Source organism: Mustelus asterias, chromosome 17 (genome assembly GCF_964213995.1).
Source record: "Mustelus asterias chromosome 17, sMusAst1.hap1.1, whole genome shotgun sequence".
NCBI classification, from domain to species: Eukaryota; Metazoa; Chordata; class Chondrichthyes; order Carcharhiniformes; family Triakidae; genus Mustelus; species Mustelus asterias.
Window position 1 is genome coordinate 34,230,969 of NC_135817.1, and position 21,174 is coordinate 34,252,142.

At 43.1% G+C, this 21,174-nt stretch overlaps 1 protein-coding gene across 13 annotated transcripts in view; it reads left to right on the top strand.

The window, feature by feature from the left end:
• LOC144506416 (dystrophin-like) overlaps positions 1–21,174 on the top strand; it is a 1,861,003-nt gene that overhangs the window by 1,500,239 nt on the left and 339,590 nt on the right. For all 13 annotated transcript variants that reach the window (XM_078232507.1, XM_078232503.1, XM_078232508.1 and 10 more), the window contains one exon: positions 14,486–14,697. In XM_078232507.1, the coding sequence (XP_078088633.1) occupies positions 14,486–14,697 (212 nt within the window). The remainder of the gene's footprint in view (positions 1–14,485; positions 14,698–21,174) is intronic.

Sequence of the window (21,174 nt, forward strand, 5' to 3'; positions counted from 1 at the left end):
AGACATCAGAGCTGTGTGGTGTTCTGCTCAATGAAAAAGTAAAACTAAGACTGGATCACATGACACACTTTCCTTTTAGTGATGTCACGCTGATATTCCTTAATTTTTGCTGCTACATACATTTGTTGTGCCAATTAGGTTGCTGACAGGAGTGGACAATCCCTGTTGTTACACATGGGTGCTAATAGCATGAGAATAGACTGTCCTACTCTTGGGTAGGGAGACACATCTAGCCTCAGGCAGATATCCAGTGAATATTCAAGGAGGGGAGTACAAATCAAACAGCCCATGATTGAATGGACTTTCTGTGACAGGATTTTTAATGTTGGGATCTTCGTTTTAATAAATGATCATATAATTATCAGGCCCATGTGCCAGAATCATCCCCCCCATGTCAAAAAATTCATCCATGGCAGCATGATAACAGAACAGCGTGAAGCACGACTGGTCTCAGAAGGCAAGCACCTGGCGAATAGTATTCTCAGGGGAGCTCGTATAAATGCAGTGCTCATGTGAGACATTGTGCCCAGATAGTGTCAGGCCAGTGCCCAGGTAATGCCAGAATAGTGATAGCTTTATGATAGGATAGTGCCGGTGGGTGCCAGGGCAGTGCTGCGGATGCTTGCTTGATGGTGTACTGGTCTGCTTGCTGTGCACTGGGGTGGCCTTTATAAATGGAACCCCTGATCATTGAGTATCTGAGTTGCTGGTGAGGTGGGTGAATCAGAGTGATGCATCATGGAACCTGTGACAAAGGTTTTTTCAAAGTGTCGCACTACATGGCAGAGAGCTGCCATTGACGCCAATGGCTACATCATCGCTTTTCCTGCCCAAACTCAGTCTTTGCCAATATCAAAGATAATCCTGACCCTGGTTGTTTGATATTCCCCTCACCATTTGTAAAGTGTGAATATGGCAACATCAGTTGTCCTCAGGGTCACGGGTTTCTGCCATCCGTCTTCATGGGACTGGACAGACCAATTCTCGGTCCACAGATTTTTTGGCACATCAGGCAGGATGTCTCATGAGGTAGTGGGATCCAGAGTGCAGGATTTGCTTCCTTTTCTTTACTTCTCTGCCGCCGCTCGAACTCATCATTAAGACGTTTGGACTACAAGTGTGATGCAGCTTGATGGACAAATTGTCGCAGTTCTGAATGATTGGTAGCAAGCTCCTCCCAGTCTATAATGTCATTGCTGCAGTGTGGAAACACAGACCTGCACTAAGCAAATGATAAGGCTGGCTGCAACGCTGAGCAGGGTAATTTTATAAGCTGTAAAAACTATTATAGTCTTTCACGTTACACTTCATTAGATAAGTAATGAGTTCCAGATAACAGTAGATTAGGGCTGTCACAGTGACCATAATGCCCAATGCATCAGTAAATTCAAAAATATTAGGATACCCACCGTAGCTCTCCTGTTCATTAACATTAATAGCTTTTGAATTATATTTTGGGGGCAATCATATGATATATTAATTATTTTCATATTTCATTTTCAAATAAAATTTTGAACAAATTATACCTCCTGTAAATAAGCAGACCTGCTGAGTAGCATATGCCACGATAAGCTTATTAAATATCGCCTTGTCAATGAAGACTTAATTACAGCCTGGCATCCACTAAATTCATTTCTCCAGTGAAATCAAAGAGTATTTTTTTAAATCACTTTTGAGGATGTGGAAGTAGCTTAATTTTAGTAGAATCACTGCAAAGCATGGTCAATAACAGCAGAGAGAATGGTGAGCAATAGGAGTTTTCATGTAAGCAAAAATCAAACAAAAAACTGGAGATGCTGGAAATCTTAATTAAAAAAACATAAAACAAGGCTCAGCACCATCAGTCTGCACCTGTGAAGAAAACAGATTCATTTCAAGTATTGACTCTTCGGTCTAAATGAATGAAGTGGCAGTGGGCCCCCTCTCCCTCACTCCCCCCACCGTGCAACGCAGAGTGGCAGTGGGCCCCCGCTCTCTCCCTCCCCCCACCGTTCACTGCAGAGTGGTAGCGGGCCCCCTCTACCACCCCCCACCGTGCACTGCAGAGTGACAATGGGTCCCCTCTCCCCACCCCCCTCCACCATTCACTGCAGAGTGGCAGCGGGCCCCCTCTACCTCCCCCCCCCCCCTCCCCCCGATCGCTGCAGAATGGCAGCGGGGCCCCTCCCCCCTATTAGCCGCACCCCCTGGCACTTCCCAGTGGGCATTGCCCAGGTGCCAGGTTGGCACTGCCCAAGGGACACCCTCCCCTTGCCCTTGGCCTCCCCCGGAGACCTCAGTGGCCTCTGTGCCACCGGCGAGGCCAAGTCGATTGCTCCCCGTTCATGGGGAGCATGTCTATTCCTCGCCGGCGAGAACCTTTCCCGGCGAGGTCATAAAGGCAGGCGAGCCTAGATGTTTGAGTACTGGGCTCACTAATGACATGTAAATGCTTATTTAAATTAACTTGCCTCTCGCATATTTCCAGCGTGAGGCTGACCCCCCCCCCCCCCCCCCCCCCCCCCCCCCCCGGAAATCTGGTGCTCGTAAACTGGTGCCGGTCACAAAAACCAGCGCCAATCAGGCTAATTGCTGTGCGATGGTAAAATCCCAGCCAGGGAGTTCCAAAGTTTGATGTGTTCCTTAACTTTTTTAGTTAAATCACAGATGGTGGGTCCTCCCCTCTGAATTTTTCATTTGTTAGGGAGCAGGCCAGAAACTTCAAGGTATATTATGCAATTAGCCTAGGCCCCTAACTTTTACATTTGATTTTGGAATCAAGGTGGAAATCTTAATAAAAAAACATAAAACAAGGCTCAGCATCGTCAGTCTGCACCTGTGAAGAAAACAGATTAATTTCAAGTATTGACCCTTTAGTCTAAATGAATAAAGTGCAGCAAAAACAGAAAATGCTGGACAAACTCAGCAGGTCCGACAGCATCTGTGGAAAGAGAATAGAGCCAACGTTTCACTACAGGTATGATGCAATTGATCTTCGAGGAAGCTTTTCTCAAAACAGACTTTATCTAAGAACACAGGATATAACAAAAAGAGTTTTTACTTTTACTGCATAACTTTTACTAATCAAAATAGTTAAGCATGCCAAAGTATAACTCTTAACAGCTAGCTATTCCTGTTGTTCCAATTTGATGCAATATCCCCATAGACTTGCATCCTTCTTCAGAATTAGTTAGCACAAAAAACAAGTATGCTCACGTGGTGGTAGATTTCCTGCCTTTTAACTCTTCTGCACTGAGATCCAGACAGCAGTTTCCAGAGATGGATATAAACTCAAACAGCAAAACTTATGAGAAGTAAATCTAGTCGCTGGCAACTACCAGCCTCCAGGCTTCAGAAAGGGGAAAAGAGAGGCAGTGCACTCTCTCAACTCAAAAGAAGCATCTAAACAACAACTAAGCTTGAATTCTCTATGTAAGCCGAGCTCCACCCAGTCATATGATCATACCTGTCAACCGAATCAAGTCCTACCCTGAAAAACTGCAGGAGAACACTAAGGGCCCGATTTTACCATTTTCATTCCAAGTGCCGAATCTGGGCGTAGTACAGATCCGACTTAGAAATCCGCTTTCAGGCGCCCCCATACGCTCTCAGCCATCCCCAGTCCGATTCGCGCTGTGGGTGGGGCTAAGCGCTGCCGGAACAATCGGAGCTCTGAAATGTGCATGCGCAGTTAGAAAAAGAATAGAAAAAGCGCGCCCGTGTTGGTTCGCTCTCGAGCCGCAGAAAGCAGAGAAAGCGGCCCGGGAGTGAAAAGCGGGAGCGAGGGTGTATCTCGGGGGGGGGGTGGGGGGGGGGGTTTGAATCTCTGGTGGGAGTGCGGGGGGCGCAGGGTGGTCCGCTGCTACTCTGTGGGCGATCGGTAGGGGGGCAGGGGTGGTGATTGGTCTGGGTAGCAGAGGGTGGTGGATAAGGAGGACAGTGATGTGTGTGTGTGTGTGTGTGTCCCTTATTCACTCCCCCACTACCCAGACCGATCACCCACAGAGTGGCAGTGGATCCCCCTGCCCTCCCCACCAGAGATCCATCTGCCCCCCCTCCCCGAGCTACATCTTGCCCGCCTCCCTCCTCTTTCCCCCCCCTCCCCCCCCAAGACAACAATCTGCCCCCGCAGCCCCCAAGACAACGATCTGGCCTCACTCCCTCCCCCACCCCCCAGAGAATGGTGTGGCCTCACTACACCCCCCTCTTTCCCCCCCCCAACCCTCCCCCCCCCCCCCCCACCAGACGATGATCTGGCCTCACCCCCCGCCCCTCCCTGACAACGAACTTGCCTTTCTCCCCACAGCCAGAGAATGGTCTGGCCTCGCTCCCCCTCCCCTCCAGAAGAACATCTGACCCCCTCCCCCCCACCACCAGACAACGATCACCCCTCCCCCCCCCCCCCCCCCCCCCCCCCCACCAGACGATGATCTGGCCTTACCTCACCCCCCCCCCCCCGCCCCTCCCCGACAACGAACTTGCCTCTCTCCCCCCAGCCAGAGAATGGTCTGGCCTCACTCCCCCTCCCCTCCAGAAGAACATCTGACCCCCTCCCCCCCCCCCCACCACCAGACAACGATCACCCCTCCCCACCCCCCCCCCAACCACCAGACAACGATCGGCCCTACCCCGCCAGAGATGCATCTGACCCGCCTCCCTCCCCCCCCCCCCCACCAGACAACGATCTGACCTCACTCCCCTCCTCCCCCCTCAAACCAGAGAATGATCTGACCCGCCTCCCTCCTCCCCCCCGCCACTGATCTGAGTCAGAGAGCCGTTGGAAGCTCTGAACGCGCTCTTCAGAGGCTGGAGCACCCGACTCAGACTTTTATTTAGCAGGTCCATAAAAGCGCGGTTCCGGATCGGCAAACGCGGTGGTAAAGGGGGAAATGCTGATAGAATTGGGCAGGCAGTTCATTAATTCAATTTAAATGCATGCATATGCATTTAAATCGTCGTTGCGCCCGATTTGGGTGTGGAACGGATCCCCGCCATTCGCGGGTCTCGGTAAAGTGGCGATCTGAGCGGATGCGGGTGCAGATCGCGATAAAGGCCTCACACCCGACTTTACCGCGATTTCGCGCCTGGAAACGGGCGCAAATTGTTGGGAAAATCGGGCCCTAAGACGAACAGAACAGCATTGGTCCAGATTAAGCCAAACATTCTAGCAATTAGAAGTAATGATGCTGCTGCACTCACACTATAGGATGCCGGTTATAGAAAAAATGTCTCTGAGTGCATTGAACTGCTACAACAGATCCTGCACAAGACTCAAATACATTTCAGTCTTAAAGGCACAGTATTGCAGGAATTTATTGCAGGAATATATTTATTCTGAGTATTCTGAAATTTTCAATGTCTGCCGCTGCTACTCTATTGATCTGTCCTCTAGTCTGGTGTCCCAGTTCATTTTAGCTAGCTCAACTTTCATGTCCCCACAGTTGCTTTTACTTAAGTTTAAAATATTAATCTTAGACCCACTCTTTGACCTCTTCAAACTGGATGCAAAATTCAACCGTATTGTGGTCACTGATACCTCGGACCTTCACGTTTGCATCATTTCCTCGTTACTTGGTTATTTCTTCCTGGTCTTACGAATGGCTCACATCCAAAGCATTCAGTTACTTGCTTTCTTCATAGGCTTTCATTTAGTACTCAAACAATGACAAGACAGAAAGAGATAAAGAAACTGATGAACTGTCACGATGACAATAATTTCTCCCTCAATGTCAACAAAACGAAAGAGATAGTCATCGACTTCAGGACGCTTAGTGGAGGGCATGCCCCTGTCTACATCAATGGGACAAAGTAGAAATGGTTGAGAGCTTCAGTTTTTAGGTGTCCAGATCACCAACCACCTGTCCTGATCCCTCCAAGCAGATGCTATAGTTAAGAAAGTCCACCAACACCTCTACTATCTCAGGAGCCTAAGGAAGTTTGGCATGTCCGCCACAACTCTCTCCAACTTCTACAGATGCACCATAGGAAGCATTCTTTCCAGTTGTATCACAGCTTGGTATGGCTCCTGCTCTGTCCAAGACCACAAGAAACTACAAAGAGTCGTGAATGAAGCCCAGTCTATCACTCAAACCAGTCTCCTGTCCATTGACACTGTCTACACTTCCGCTGCCTCAGAAAAGCAGCCAGCATAATCAAGGGTCCGAAACACAGCAGACATACTCTCTTCCACCTTCTTCCGTCGGGAAAAAGATACAAAAGTCTGAGATCACATACCAACCGACTCAAGAACAGCTTCTTCCCTGCTGCCATCAGACTTTTGAATGGACCTACCTTGCATTAAGTTGATCTATCTCTACACCCTAGCTATGACTGTAACACTACACTCTGCACTCTCTCCTTTCCTTCCCTATATATGGTATGCTTTGTCTATAGCGTGCAAGAAACAATACTTTATCATTGCATACTAATACACGTGACAATAAATCAAATCAAATAGTTTGCATGTGGAGTGTTTTCAGCTTTTTCTGTTTCTGTATTTTTTTCTGTGTCTTCCCTCTGCCACATAAAACATTGCAATATTCTGTTCAATTGACAACTCGAGGCTCCAGATACCATCTCTTTAACATACTAAGTATTCCAAAAATACTTGATTAATAACAATACGTACATTTATACAGTCTTCTCTATGGTGTAATTGAAATGTTTCAAAGTGCTTCCTACTGTGTGACATTCAGACAACAAATTGCATCCATACCCAGGGGAGAAGAGGTTGCAATCACAAATTGGGGATATGAGGATATCAGAAGTCAAGTTATTTTGGTTGTTCAAAATTCAAGATCTGCATTTAATGTCAGGAGCTCACTAACTGGTCCCAGTATAGTTTACTGAACTTCTCATTGGCGTTCCTCACTTACTGAGCCCAAGTGACCTACTCTAGAATTGGCACCCTTGAGTTTCCATTTCCTCAGTACCCAGGTCCTTAAGCCTTCAGAATATCAAACTTAGATTTGTGAGGCCGCCTTGGCTCTATTACCCATGAAACTAATTGAAGTGTACACTACATACAAGACAACCAATTCTGGCCTAAAATGGCAATCAACATCCGACCACTTACTAAAAAGAACCAATTACCTGAAACAGAAGGTTATTTTGGTCACCTAGCTGTATATCCCTCCCAAATTGTTAGGGTCAGTGGAGTAGTAATGCTGCACGCTCCATTTTGAGGTCAGTTTGACCCTGTTAACCAAGAACAATTTATATTAACAGCAGTGAATTAAAGCAAATTATTGCAGATGCTAGAATCTGAAACCAAAAGAGAAAATGCTGGAAAAACTCAGCAGGTCTGGCAGCATCTGTAAGAAGAGAAAAGAGCTGATCTTTTGAGTGCGAATGACTCTTTGTCAAAGCAGTGAATACTTTTGGAGTCTAATGACCGTTATACACAATCCAGCGCTTGCTTGATTCTATTAGTCTGACAACACGTGTAAAAGCTGCAAATTTAAAATTTTGAACTCTGAGTAGTCATTGACTACTTCAACACAAAATCCAGTTCTTTGCAACCAGACAATGATTTATATTTATAATGCATCTTTAAGCAGCAAAACAGGAGAGTTATAAAACAAAATTTGACACCGAGAAACATGGCAATATTAGATCAATGACAAAAAGCTTGGTCTAAAGGATAGACTTTAAAAATTTCTTTAAAGGAGGGAAGAGGTGAAGAGGGAGGGAATTCGAAAGCTATAACACCTTAGCAGCTGAAAACCTTACGGTCAGTGTTGGAGTGACTGAACTCAGGGATTCTCAGCAGGTCAGAATTGAAGGAGTGCAATTATCATGAAAAGTTGTAGGATTAGAGGAGGTAACAGAAATAGGGAGGAGTGGGGTCATAAAGGATTTGAAAGATGAGATTATACTTGTATTAATATGAGACTACACTTATACTGATGCGGTTGTCCAAATTTGCAGGGAAATTAGAAATGTGGCTTTTTTGGCAATATCTTTATGGATGGCACAGTGGTTAGCACTGCTGCGTCACAATGCCAGGGTCCCAGGTTCAATTCTGGCCTTGGGTGACTGTGTGGAGTTTGCACCTTCTCCCTTTGGTTGCATGGGTTTCCTCCGGGTGCTGAGGTTTCCTCCCACAGTCCAAAAATGTGCTGGTTAGGCTGATTGAACATGCTAAAATTGCCCCTGAGTGCCATGGGGGATTTCGAATCCTGGTTGGGATTGTTGTCAGTGCAGGTTCAATCGCCTCCTTCTATACTGTAGGGATTCTATGAACTCTTATGTTACAATCTCATATGGTCATATGAGGTAACGGCTGTGTAGTGTTAAGGTGTCTGTGTTGATAACAGTATGAGGTTGGAGAATCTCAATGTGATGGTATTAATATCAGGTTCAAATTTTGATGTCTCTGTCAGGTTGAAGTGCCTGAGTATTGAAACTAGTGAGAGATTGGGATAAAATTCAGTATCAGGGGGACAAATCCTGGGTGGGAATGGATTAGATACGACAGAATTTTATATCCTATTGAATGAATCAGTCAAAAGGAAATCGAGACAAAGCTATAGTCTGTAACCAAACCGCTGCCTCCTGTTTTGCAACCATGCAAAGTTGAATTTTATCCCCTTTTCCATTAATATCATTGTAAATTCAGATTGTCTATTGAAGCAATGAGAGGTTCTAATGTCTTTATTTTAATGGGAGTGTGAGATTAAAACATCTTTGTGTTAATGGCAGTGAGAGTTTGGAATGCCTAGGGTAGATTTTCCATTACAGTTGCTATTTGCTGCCAAATGGTTATAAATGGGTTGCATAGTGCAGTGTGCTGTGGATAATTATGATAATTAGTTGACTTTTGGATAATTATACATAATTGTTTTAACGAATTATCCTGGTTTTCTGTGGACAACTCATTATCATAAAAATGCCTAGCTTCAGTTGCTAATTTGGATGTGTGCGGGGAGCAGAAAATGAAGTGCAAGTGAAGTTTAACCAGATCCATACAATTAAACGGAAGTCTCAGAATAGGTGGAAAAAAGACATTTGGAGCCTTGGGAAAGTCTGAAAAAGTATTGTGCGCATGCCAAGTTCATATGGGGAGAGGACTAAGAAGTGAATGAATGGTAACAGTGAAATGAAAGGAACCCCTATGTGTAGGCATGAGTTTGCAAGCAAGTAATGAAGCAGCTCCATACCTATTGGTGATTGCTAAAGCAGTGCTGCATAGGGTCGGTTGACCCTGTTTTAAATCCAGATCATCATCCCTATTAATCAGCATTACGGTGTGCCTGTGAGAAAATGGAAGAAGGTCTTACTGTCACTGGTCATGTGAGACTTACGAAGCATGTCAACTTCAGTATTCGGGCAACAAATACTATAGTGCTGCATCTATCTCTCAAACATGGTGGTAGGTAGGTATGACAGTGGTTTTCTGGCATCTTTTAGAGTGCTGCCAATTAGAAAACTTATTTCAAGCAACACCATTAACAGTAATAATGCTATTGCTTGCTTCCCGGGAATCATAAGTTTAAGATTATTTATTAGTGTCACAAGCAGGCTTACATTAACACTGCAATGAAGTTACTGTGAAAATCCTCTAGGTGCCACACTCCGGGGCAACTTAGAATAGTCAATGCGCCTAACTAGCACTTCTTTTGGACTGTGGGAGGAAACCAGAGCACCTGGAGGAAACCCATGCAGACACGGGGGAGAATGTGCAGACTCTGCACAGACAGTGATCCAAGCCAGGAATTGAACCCAGATCCCTCGTGCTGTGAGGCAGCAGTGCTAACCACTGTGCCACCATGCCACATGCAATAATATTGTCAGCCACAGATTCTCATATATTATTTGTACCTATATGTCTTCTGTCCTAGTTTTATTTGGAAGTTCCTGATACACTAAATCTCTCCCAAGGAGAGGAATGTGCATTCCTACCAGCAGATATAGATGTGATGGTACAAGCCGATGCCCACAAGCATTTCTAGAGCATTCTGCCCTTTACTGGTCCTTCATCATCCTCCAAAAAGCTCAGATGGAAGTTTCCATTTGGAAATCCATTGGAGACAACGTAAAACACATAGCAGAACAATTAGAAAAAAGACGTATTAAAACGTGGCAAAAAAGATGAAAATGAATAAGAAATGCCTTTAACATTATTGCATCTTCCTTTTCAAATTCCATTGACTTCACACTGTCTAGTCAGCCTTCATAGTGTGAAGTTCATGCCTCCATGTGTTAATGGCTGTGGCTGTGTGTCAATAGAAGATGATATTGCAATAACCATATGTTAGTGATAAAGTCAGGTTTGATTATGCATATAATAATGCTTGTGAGAAACTGGTTTGTTTATTTAATTGTTCCTTATTAAAAATATTTCTTCCACTCTTTTATAATTCTACAACTGAAGCAGCATAATGTGAGCATCTATGCCTGTGTTTAGAGTATAAATTGTTGGCCAAGAATTAAAAAATACCAAAAAAATCGAGTACTTGACTTGAATTGGACAATTCCTGGAGGCATTAATGTAAACTAACCCAATAGAATCATAGTGTCCTACAGTGCAGAAGGAGACCATTTGGCCCATCCAGTGTGCACCGACCACAATGTGCCTTTTCAGTTGAGGAACTCTTCTCAGAATGTGGGTTAGAGGTAGGTTACAATACTGCAGCTGCAGGTCGCTGACCTGTGCTCCCTTCAGATATGGTTTCTCATTGGGGACAGAGAATTAGTAAATTTACATTATTTATTGTAATTAGGAATTACCAGTAAAATTAAAATGCCACAAACTGTACAATGCATTACATCCTGTTTCCAGTCATAATCTTGGTGTAGGGGCAATTCTACACAAACTCATGCACTCGGTCCCCAACAGAAAACTGGAAATAAGGACACCAAACCACATGATTGCTTCAGCCTCATCAGCTCTTCTCTTCCCAGGTTTGACTTTGACTTCCATGAACAGTATCCTGTAATTTACTCAAGGCCTCTTTGTTCCTTTTTACCTCAATGTTCTTGAAGCTTCTTTACCTTCCTTGGTTTCTGTCATGAATTCAATCAGGCCATTGAGGTTGGCCTATTGGAATATGAACTCCCTGATTAAGGATAGCACTCTGTTAGAATTGTAAGTAAAGGGATTCTGGAGAAGGGACTTCTGCCTCCGAAGACTTATTACAGTTTCTCATCTAACTATCCTTTAGTTCCTCTGGTATTTGCCTTTGTGCGTATTACTCCATTGTATGGCTTTTCTGCTTTTAGCAGAGCTGAGAGCTGTTCACCCCCCAGCTTCCTAACCCCAATTGCTGTAAATCCAGCTAAAACTAAACTCATAAAGCATTCCCACACTTAAGGTGCCCCTTAAACCACTGCTTTATACTTGTCCCAGCTTTTTTACTTTTCACACCATAGCCCTCCTTAAGTACATTGGAAACAAATGTAAAAATCCCACACATACAAACATCTTTGTCTAGCATGAATCGAACTATAGATTTACACTTCCTTACAAGAAACACTAAATTAAACCTGTTTAAATCTATACCTTATTTCTAATATTTAACAATACAGATATAAAACTCTTAAAACAACCTCTGTTTTTTCTGAGAAGTGCACCACCAGCACACTGGGAGAAGGAAGCACATACTGCATATAAATCCTTCACCCTAGCACAGAGACGAGGCCAAGTCTGTCCACATTAGGCCTGCAGTCCCACAGAATGAACAATGTATTCTGCTTTTGGATTAATGCCCTTTCTTCCTTCCTGTTATTGCCAGCTGGATCAAATCAAGGCAATGGCCTCTATTTAGAATCTCAGCACCAGAGCTGTGACCTTTTTAGGGTTCCCAATCTAATAAATATTTTACAAGGATCAACGCCTGGGTCATGTTAAGCCAAATTCTCCAAGAATATAGATTTCTTTAGATCTCAAAGTTTCTGTCAATTTGGAGCATAAGGAAAGGGGGAGGTGGTGATGCAGTGGTATTATCGCTAGACAAATAACACAGAAAGCTAGGGTAATGCTCTGGGGACCCAGGTTTGAATCCTGCTATGGAAGGTGGTGAAATTTGAATTCAATAAAAAAATATGGAATTAAAAATCTAATGATGACCATGAAACCATTATTGATTATCCTAAAAACCCATCTGGTTCACTCATGTCCTTTAGGGAAGAAACTCTGCCGTCCTTGCCTGGTCTGGCCCACATGTGACTCCAGATCCACAGCAATGTGGTTGTCTCTAAAGTGCTCTGAAATGGAGGGCAGTTGTGGATGGGCAATAAATGCTGGCTCCAGCCAGCGATGCCCACATCCTGTGAATTAATTTTTAAAAACCACTGTACCTAAAATTAGCTATGTATATTGTGAAACACTGATAATTGGTCAGAAATTAGGGTGTGTTACCTTATTCAGTCGATAGTGTGGTTACATAAATAGTCAGAAATTAGCCTCAAAAATAAATATTTCACAAAGTACAAAACATTGGCTAGATTTAATGAATAGGTATTAGATACAGTTGAAGTTAATTAAAGCCACAATTGAATGCCAAAACTTTATAAATCTGTTAGTGGCTAGAAAAGCCACATAGATCTTTTGAAAGGTCAGCTTGTTGGTTGGGATTCTGGTTGAAGTGTGAATATATATGTTTTGTATTTATTTTCACTATTGAAGATGATACAGCAGTAGATACAAATGCTTTAGATATTGACTCCTTAAATGTAAATGCATAAATGGTCATGGCTTGGTTTCAGACACTAAATATTGATCAAGTTGCTGGACTTCATAACAATTAGCCTCAAATTCTAGGGAAAATCAGAGAGGTACTATGTGAGCCATTAATTTAGCAGACTAATAGTTCTTTGAAATATGGACTGACTGAATTGACTGGAGAAGAGGCTTGGTGCCTGATTGCTTTAACACGTGCCAACCCACATACATTGATATCTAGAAAGAAATATATGAACAAGAGTAGGCCATTCAGCTCCTTGTGCTTGTTCTACCATTATGACTGATCTGTATCTTAACTCTATTTATCCAGTTTTGTTCCATATCTTGCAAGTAAAGCTCTGTAATTCTTGTTTAATGGGCTTGAATTACATAATTAAACTGTTGCATAATGAATTTCTTGCAATGCTAAAGACTGATGATTCAATCATCATGGTTCAAAATAAAATGCTTAACAGAACTCATATTTTTCACTTAAAAAGCATAGTTATATTGATGTTTGGGGATTCAAATGATTAATACATAGGAAAACAATGTAACAGAAGATTGAGAAATTATATGGCCAACACATTTTCTTCGAGCTACTGCACCTCAAAATTGCAAATGGTAGGAGATGTTATAGATAGCATGGTGGCACACTGGTTAGCACTGCTGCCTCACAGTGCCAGGGACCCAGGTTCAATTCCGGCCTTGGATCACTGTCTGTGTGGAGTTTGCACATTCTCCCCGTGTCTGCGTGGGTTTCCTCCTGGTGGCCCGGTTTCCTCCCACAGTCTAAAGATGTGCGGATTAGGTGGGTTGGCTATGCTAAATTGTCCCTTAGTGTCAGGGGGATTAGCAGGGTAAATTCGTCGGGGTTACGGAGATTGCGCCTGGGTAGGATTATTGTCGGTGCAGCTTGATGGGCTGAATGGCCTCATTCTGCATTGTAGGGATTCTGTGATGATTCTGTTCTATGATCATTATGCATCTCACTCAGTATGAATTAGGTTTATTGGATCTTGCTCTGAGCTTGTGTGTTTGTTGTCTAAATTCATTAATTGATAGGCAAGTTCTGACTGCACACATGCAAGTATTAAATCTCCCAATGTCCAGTTGTGCGTGCTTACTGGGTGCAAAATCCTTTTCTTAAATCTTCATCATGCAGGCAACTAAAGCAAGTTTGAGTCCTGTCCTCCTCTTTCTAAGTGCCAAGGTGGTTGGATTAAATGGATGAGAAACTCAGATACATGATTAACTTATGTACCATGACAGGGAACAACAAGTTGAAAAAATAACTTGCTAACAATTATCCCTCTACTTTGTTGGACTAGATGGAACAATTTCTTTCACAATTTTGCTTGCGGCTGTCATTGCACACAATTTCATAAATCATGTGGTCGTTGCCCTTAAATTTAAGTATTAATGTTATCTTATCTAATAACTAAAAGCTCAACCCTACGTTATTCATGGGTGCAAATCAAGGTTGCATAGATCCAGGCATTACATCAGTTTTCATATTTGTGACAAATTATAAGAATCATAAGAACTAAGAGCAGGAATAGGCAATTCAACTCCTCAAGCCTGCTCCGCTATTTAAAACAATCATGGCTGATCTCACCTTGGCTTCAACTCCACTTATCTGCCGTTCACCATAGCCCTTCAAATCCTTACTAATTAAAAATGGAGTGCAGAAGATGTGGAAAGATCCAGTAATATTTCATAGCATGCTAAATGCAAAGGGCATCCTTGCACACCGGCTGAATGAAAGCACCTCTATAATAAAAGTAACCTTGGTCTTTGATGTCACCTTTTATTTTAATTTTCTTTCCTTTTTTCCTTCAGTCGAAAAGGTTCAAACTCAGTGGGATGAGGTGCAGAATCGGCTACAGTCCCGCACTCAACAGCTGCAGGAAATGCTGAAGGATTCCAACCAGTGGCTTGAAGCCAAGCAAGAAGCAGAGGAACTTCTCGAGAAAGCCAGAACCAAGCAGAGCTCCTGGAAGGAAATGTCCAATACTGTGGAGATACTAATGAAGCAGAATGCGGATGTCAAGGTAATTCAAATGGCTTTATAGATTTACAGTCTTTTATAAAAAAGAAGTAATTGGAAAAAACAAAAACTGCATTTCCCCTGTTATGGTTCAGGTCAGACACTCAAGTGTTGTCTGGAGCCCGCCGGAATCATAAGTTTTGCATTTTGAATTTGGCGAGGATAAGCATGATCAGTTTCACTTCAGGTACAATTCAAATGACCCACAAGGGAGCCTTTGTCACACAAAGTTTATTTAAGAATGCAGTTAACATGTATAGTAAGAAAATTAGCAAGAACTTTTATCAATTACAAACAAGAAACCAAAATGACCACGATAATGTATAACCCTTAACAAATTTATCTAATATGTTCCAATCAAAACCAAAATCTTCCATAGACAAATCCCTTTAAACAAGTTCAATACAGCAAAGACTAATGCTCTCGTGATACTGGAAATTGAATCCTTTGGTTGAAGTCTGCAGTTCTCTGGCTTCACTCAGAACAGTTTGAAGTCAAAACAGCTTCTCAAAATCCCAGGGAAAGACTCTCTGGTGAAGCCACCAACCGCAGAATCTTTACTGCAGGAAGGCAAGACCTTGCTTTCAGATAACCAGCAGAATTTCCAAAATAAACAGGGGGAGAGAAAATACTTCTTTTTAGCTGGCTGTCCCTTCTAAAAATTAAACTGTAGCTCAGAACTGAAAATGAAAGAACTTCTGTCACCTGACTTGCCAACCAGTTTTATTTTCCTTCTAACAATGCAGAGTTATAAAAAATCCCAAAGTAAAATAAACAACTCCCATCCAAGCCACTTAAGGAGCAATAAAAAAACATCTGGTAGTCCACCCAGCAACAGTAATGACATCAGCTGAGGCTGTGAGCTGCAGAATTCATGATTTTAAAAAACTTTCTTAAAGGTATATTAACATCTCACCCTATTCCCCCTTCCCCCACCACCCTCCCCATTTGATGCCAATAACAAGTTGAATTTTTATAGCGCATTTATGGTGCTTCACATGAACTTTATCAGGCAAAATTTGATGCTGAACCATGTAAGGAGATAGGAGGACAGCTGTTTAATACTTGGTCAAAGGAGCATCTTAAAGGTGGAGGGAGGTAGAGATTTATGAAGAAAATCCAGAGCTTAGGGTCTTTGCAGCTGAAAGCATGGAATCAGGAATACTCGAGACCAGAATTGAATGAATGTAGAGATCTTGGAGGACTGTAGAGCTGGAGAGGGAGTGGCAATAGAGGGATTTATAAACAAGGATCAGAATTTAAAATTCAAAGTGTCATGAGCGCACAATCTCTGACTCTTGCTGTCACTGGGGCGTGAGAAGCAAAGGGACTTTAAAAAATAATCAACGTGCCTGTACCACATTTCTGGTTTTCAATTAAAAATGAGTATGTTTAATGCTACTTGGATGTTTGTGACACTATGTAGTCTGAGGTCAAGGGTATTTGATAAATCAAACCTATATACAGAATGAGACTATGCTCAGTTGCATTTTATAGATTAGAAAAAGAGCACTTCATAGAAGAAATGTTGGTGTTTGAGCAACTTTTCCTTGTGCTGCTCTGTACGTTGCAGAGGCCAGTGCAGAATTAAGCATTGTATAATTTGATTGAGTGGTGAAAACAAAGTTCTAGGTTGGGTTTTTATCCATTATATGAATGTAATAGAAAACCCATATTGGGCTCAGGGCATCATTATATATTTATATTGACAACAAATCTGTCACCTTTTCGTTAACAGCTTTGATTATTTACTCCAGACCTTTTGTATAGTTATCATTAGTTAATGTAACAAAAATGGGAAAATATAATGAAGCAGCATTATGATTTCTGTGGAATTGCTTTCACCAGTCTGCCTTCTTGATAAAAGTTTCAAATTTGGAGAATGTTACACCCAATTTACAAGTGAAATTAAGGTAATGAAGCACTTTGAATGTGCATTTGATTACTGAGATGTAACATGGTAACAAATGGGGCCTGAAAGTAAAAAAATTATGTGTCATTAGCATAATTATGCAAATTCATTACATGAAGTCATGTAAGGAAAGAAATAATGGGCTTGTAATAGGCTAACCCATCAAACATTCATTACAACAGCCTGTTATTAATGTCTATAACAACGACCTATAGGAGGCAGTAAATTAGGTGCCAGGTAGTGTAATCCAGGCGACACAAATTGACATTACTTTCAACTCAAAACAAATGCAATTACATGTTTTTTTCATGTATCTCATTCAAAATGAATCAGGCACGATATTATACTATAATTTGTAATGAGTTTCACTTGAATGTCTAGCTTGTTTTTAGTTTTTCTAATGTAGGTGAATGTAATACCAAAATGAATTTGGAGGAAATCAAACTTTACCTCCCTCCCCTGCCCACCCCTATACATTGAAGCCTGAAAAGAATTTGCAGTGTGTGACGGCAGGGTGGGTGCATTCTTCGAAGAAACTTGGGGGAAATTTCTAACCTGCCAGAGGTACACAGATGCCGATGCAGACAGGTTATAACAGTAGCACATGCTGGCGTGTCGGGAAGCCGACAAGAGGCCAGCTTTTGCGTTTAACTGGAGCATGTTTGTCGCGCACAGGAGAACCCTCATGGGACAGGCAGTTCAACCATCCACATAAACTGAAAGAGCATCGTGAGGGTTTTTAACCCTGAATTTTGTCTTCGACTGTCAGTGCCTGGGTTCCCTGGAACATGCCAGGTTGATCAAGGTGTGCGTGATTGATGGGCTGAGCCATTGACAGGCTGGAAAATTGCTTAAATACTGTGATGTGACATCTGCTTTTTTGCCGAAGGGAAAGGCTTTTGCTCACAGGACTTGTTCTGAGAGGGTACTTTAAGAGGGCATTTCCAATAACTTGCAGGTCATTTCGGCTATCTTTGAATTTATGTACTTTCATCTGCACCTCCTCGGTGCCAACCATCGTAGCAGCAAGGGAACTGCTGTGGGGAGAAAAAGCAGTAAGAGTTTTAACAACACCAGGTTAAAGTCCAACAGGTTTATTTGGTAGCGAATGCCATTAGCTTTCGGAGTGCTGCTCCTTCGTCAGATGGAGTGGAAATCTGCTCTCAAACAGGGCACAGAGACACAAAATCAAGTTACAGAATACTGATTAGAATGCGAATCTCTTCAACCAACCAGGTCTTAAAGATACAGACAATGTGAGTGGAGGGAGCATTAAGCACAGGTTAAAGAGATCTGTATTGTCTCCAGACAGGACAGCCAGTGAGATTCTGTAAGTCCAGGAGGCAAGCTGTGGGGGTTATTGATAGTGTGACATAAACGCAATATCCCAGTTTAGGCCGTCTTCATGTGTGCGGAACTTGGCTACCTATTGCTCACATGAGGACGGCCTAAACCGGGATGTTGGGTTTATGTCACACTAGCAGTAACCCCCACAGCTTGCCTCCTGGACTTGCAGAATCTCACTGGCTGTCCTGTCTGGAGACAATACACATCTCTTTAACCTGTGCTTAATGCTCCCTCCACTCACATTGTCTGTATCTTTAAGACCTGGTTGGCTGTAGAGATTCGCATTCTAATCAGTATTCTGTAACTTGATTTTGTGTCTCTCTATGCCCTGTTTGAGAGCAGATTTCCACTCCATCTGACGAAGGAGCAGCGCTCCGAAAGCTAATGGTATTTGCTACCAAATAAACCTGTTGGACTTTAACCTGGTGTTGTTAAAACTCTTACTGTGTTTACCCCAGTCCAACGCCGGCAATACCAGTAGCTTCAACAGAAGCAGCTACAGTAATATCAGTACATTCAACAGGAACAGCAGAAGCATACCATAGCATCACCAGGAGCAAGCCTTCTCAACCACCTGTTTGTCTACAAAACAGTGGGGATGAACACACAAATCCAGCTCATAGGAACTAATACTCCAACATAGGATGTTCAAAGGATTGGCTTTTTGGACATATCTGAGTCCCAATGCCTCAGGGGGCTCAAACTCTCATGTCAGGTGGTGGCAGACTCCTGGAAGAAAAGCTCCTGCCAAGTGGGCCAGGTGGTCTACATCGCCACAGCCTTGGTTTTCGCACCTCTAACTCCTTCCAGGTTTCTGATGCTGACATATGTAAAAGTCCTCAATCTACTGCTCCCAAGTGCATCATGCATGTGAGAGCATGATTGCAACTTACACTCATTCAGTACTGATGGGTCTAGTCAGAATGAAGGGCCCTCAGATTTGTTGCTCTAACTGGATTCCCAGATAACCAAGGAATCATAGACCCTCAGACCAACTAGCAGCATTCATCAACCAACAAGAATCCTATTCCATTATAGTTCAGCGCGTATACAACTATTGATATCTGTACAAGATATCCTGGAAGCTGCCATAATGCCTACATTTAGCACCAATTAATTCTGCCACTGATTTTCACACCTCCAAAGTAGAGTCAGATGATGGCTTCTTGGAGATAACATGGCTAATGACACCTAATGGCTGATGAGCCCTCTCTGTGATCTCCAGGAAGCAAAGCCATGTGAGCATGTTTGGTCATTGACTATTGGGATACTAAGGATGAGATTCAGGACAGACCTGGGCACCCTTCGGAATGTGCCAAGATTACTTTTCAGAATAGTACTGGTCTGATACGTTGCACAACATTGTACAACAAAGAAGGCTGAAGGTCCTGGAGAACAAAAGTGAAGGAGCAACATGTGAAAGAGGAAGAGCCTGCTGTGGCCAGGTTACCTGCAGTGCTTGCTTAGCTGCCAAAGTTGCACAGGACAGATTAATTCTCGCACTGAGGTGCTTGTATAAAAGCTGATGGAGGATGTGCATGAGTTCTTTGACAGTGTTTTTTCAGAGTGAGAGACCTCTTGTGAGGAAACTTTGTCCTTCTCCAGTACCAGCTTCTGAAGGAAACTTGAAGGACCCATGGAAGATGAAAGATATGAATTAGAACAGAAGTAGAGAGGAGTCTAAGATAGATATCATTGTGCAGATCATCATATTTCATTCCCTGATTCTGTTGCCAGGTAACAGGAAGACCTCCATCTTTCCATTTCCAATGGCCTGCATGCTGGGACCAAACTTATCTCCAGTGTGTCCTCCCATATAGCCAACGTAACAATGATTGGTAGGCACTTGAGGTTTTCCACCACTTCCTTGTGTTCTGTGCAAAATGAGAGGGTTTCCATTTGAGTATGTCCTGCCATATACCTTTCCTGCCCTGATAAGGGTGTTGTGCCTCGTATGACTATACTCAGGAGCACTTCTGCTGCTGACTCCCTCTAGCTCTTGCATGCATGCTCAGTCCCCAAGGCAGGCTTCTTTCTTCTGTCTGCTGTGAAACACTGCCTGCAGGAGATGCATCTGACAACTGTTGGATAGCCCTTCCATGTTGACATCCATCTATCAAGTTGTAGCTCTGCCTTGACACTTATAGAATTCTTCCATTCTGATCCTTGCTAGATTCCCTTAAATAGTGGAGCTGGAATATTCAGGTATGGATTGCTATCACGCCCACCTATTCTAATTGATCAGGAAACCTAAAAAATGAGAAGCTAATACCATGGCTCAGTTATACATCCACAGAAAAACACAGCTGAAACATCTGGGTTCCTGATTGGCTGCCACTCTGTGAGTGGGTCACAGCATTAAAATTCAACCCATATTCAAGAAGATTGATTTACTTGTATTTCCAGATGTTCTGCCTTTCTCACCCAGCTTGAAGATGTTGTCTTCTAATAGGCTCCATAGGAGCAGGTGGAGGGGAAATTATTACAAGTGAATGGGAGGCAGTGTGAATTGCACCAGGGCCTGGCGAGGCCTAGTTGGAATGGAACTGCTGTGTATAGGGGCTCCAGAGAGCTGCCAATGCAGAAAAGGAGAGGCAAGGCTGGGTATGAGGGGACCCAAGGGCCCTTTATGAACCTTGAGGACAAAATGAACTGTGTGTTGCAAAATATATCCTTGTGAAGGAGAGGGGAAAGACTTTAGAACATAAGAACATAAGAACTAGGAGCAGGGGTAGGCCATCTGGCCCCTCGAGCCTGCTCCACCATTCAATAAGATCATGGTTGATCTTTTTGTGGACTCAGCTCCACTTACCCGCCCGTTCACCATAAGGCTTAATTCCTTTACTGTTCAAAAATTTATCTCTCCTTGCCTTAAAGACATTCAGTGAGGTAGCCTCAACTGCTTCACTGGGCAGGGGATTCCACTGATTCACAACCCTTTGTGTGAAGAAGTTCCTCCTCAACTCAGTCCTAAATCTGCTTCCCTTTATTTTGAGGCTATGCCCCCTAGTTCTAGTGTCACCCGCCAATGGAAACAACTTCCCTTCTTCTACCTTATCTATTCCCTTCATAATCTTCTATGTTTCTATAAGATCTCCCCTCATTCTTCTGAATTCCAATGAGTATAGCCCCTGACTACTAAGTCTCTCCTCATAAGCCAACCCTCTCAACTCCGGAATCAACCTAGTGAATCTCCTCTGCACCCCCTCCAGTGCCAGTACA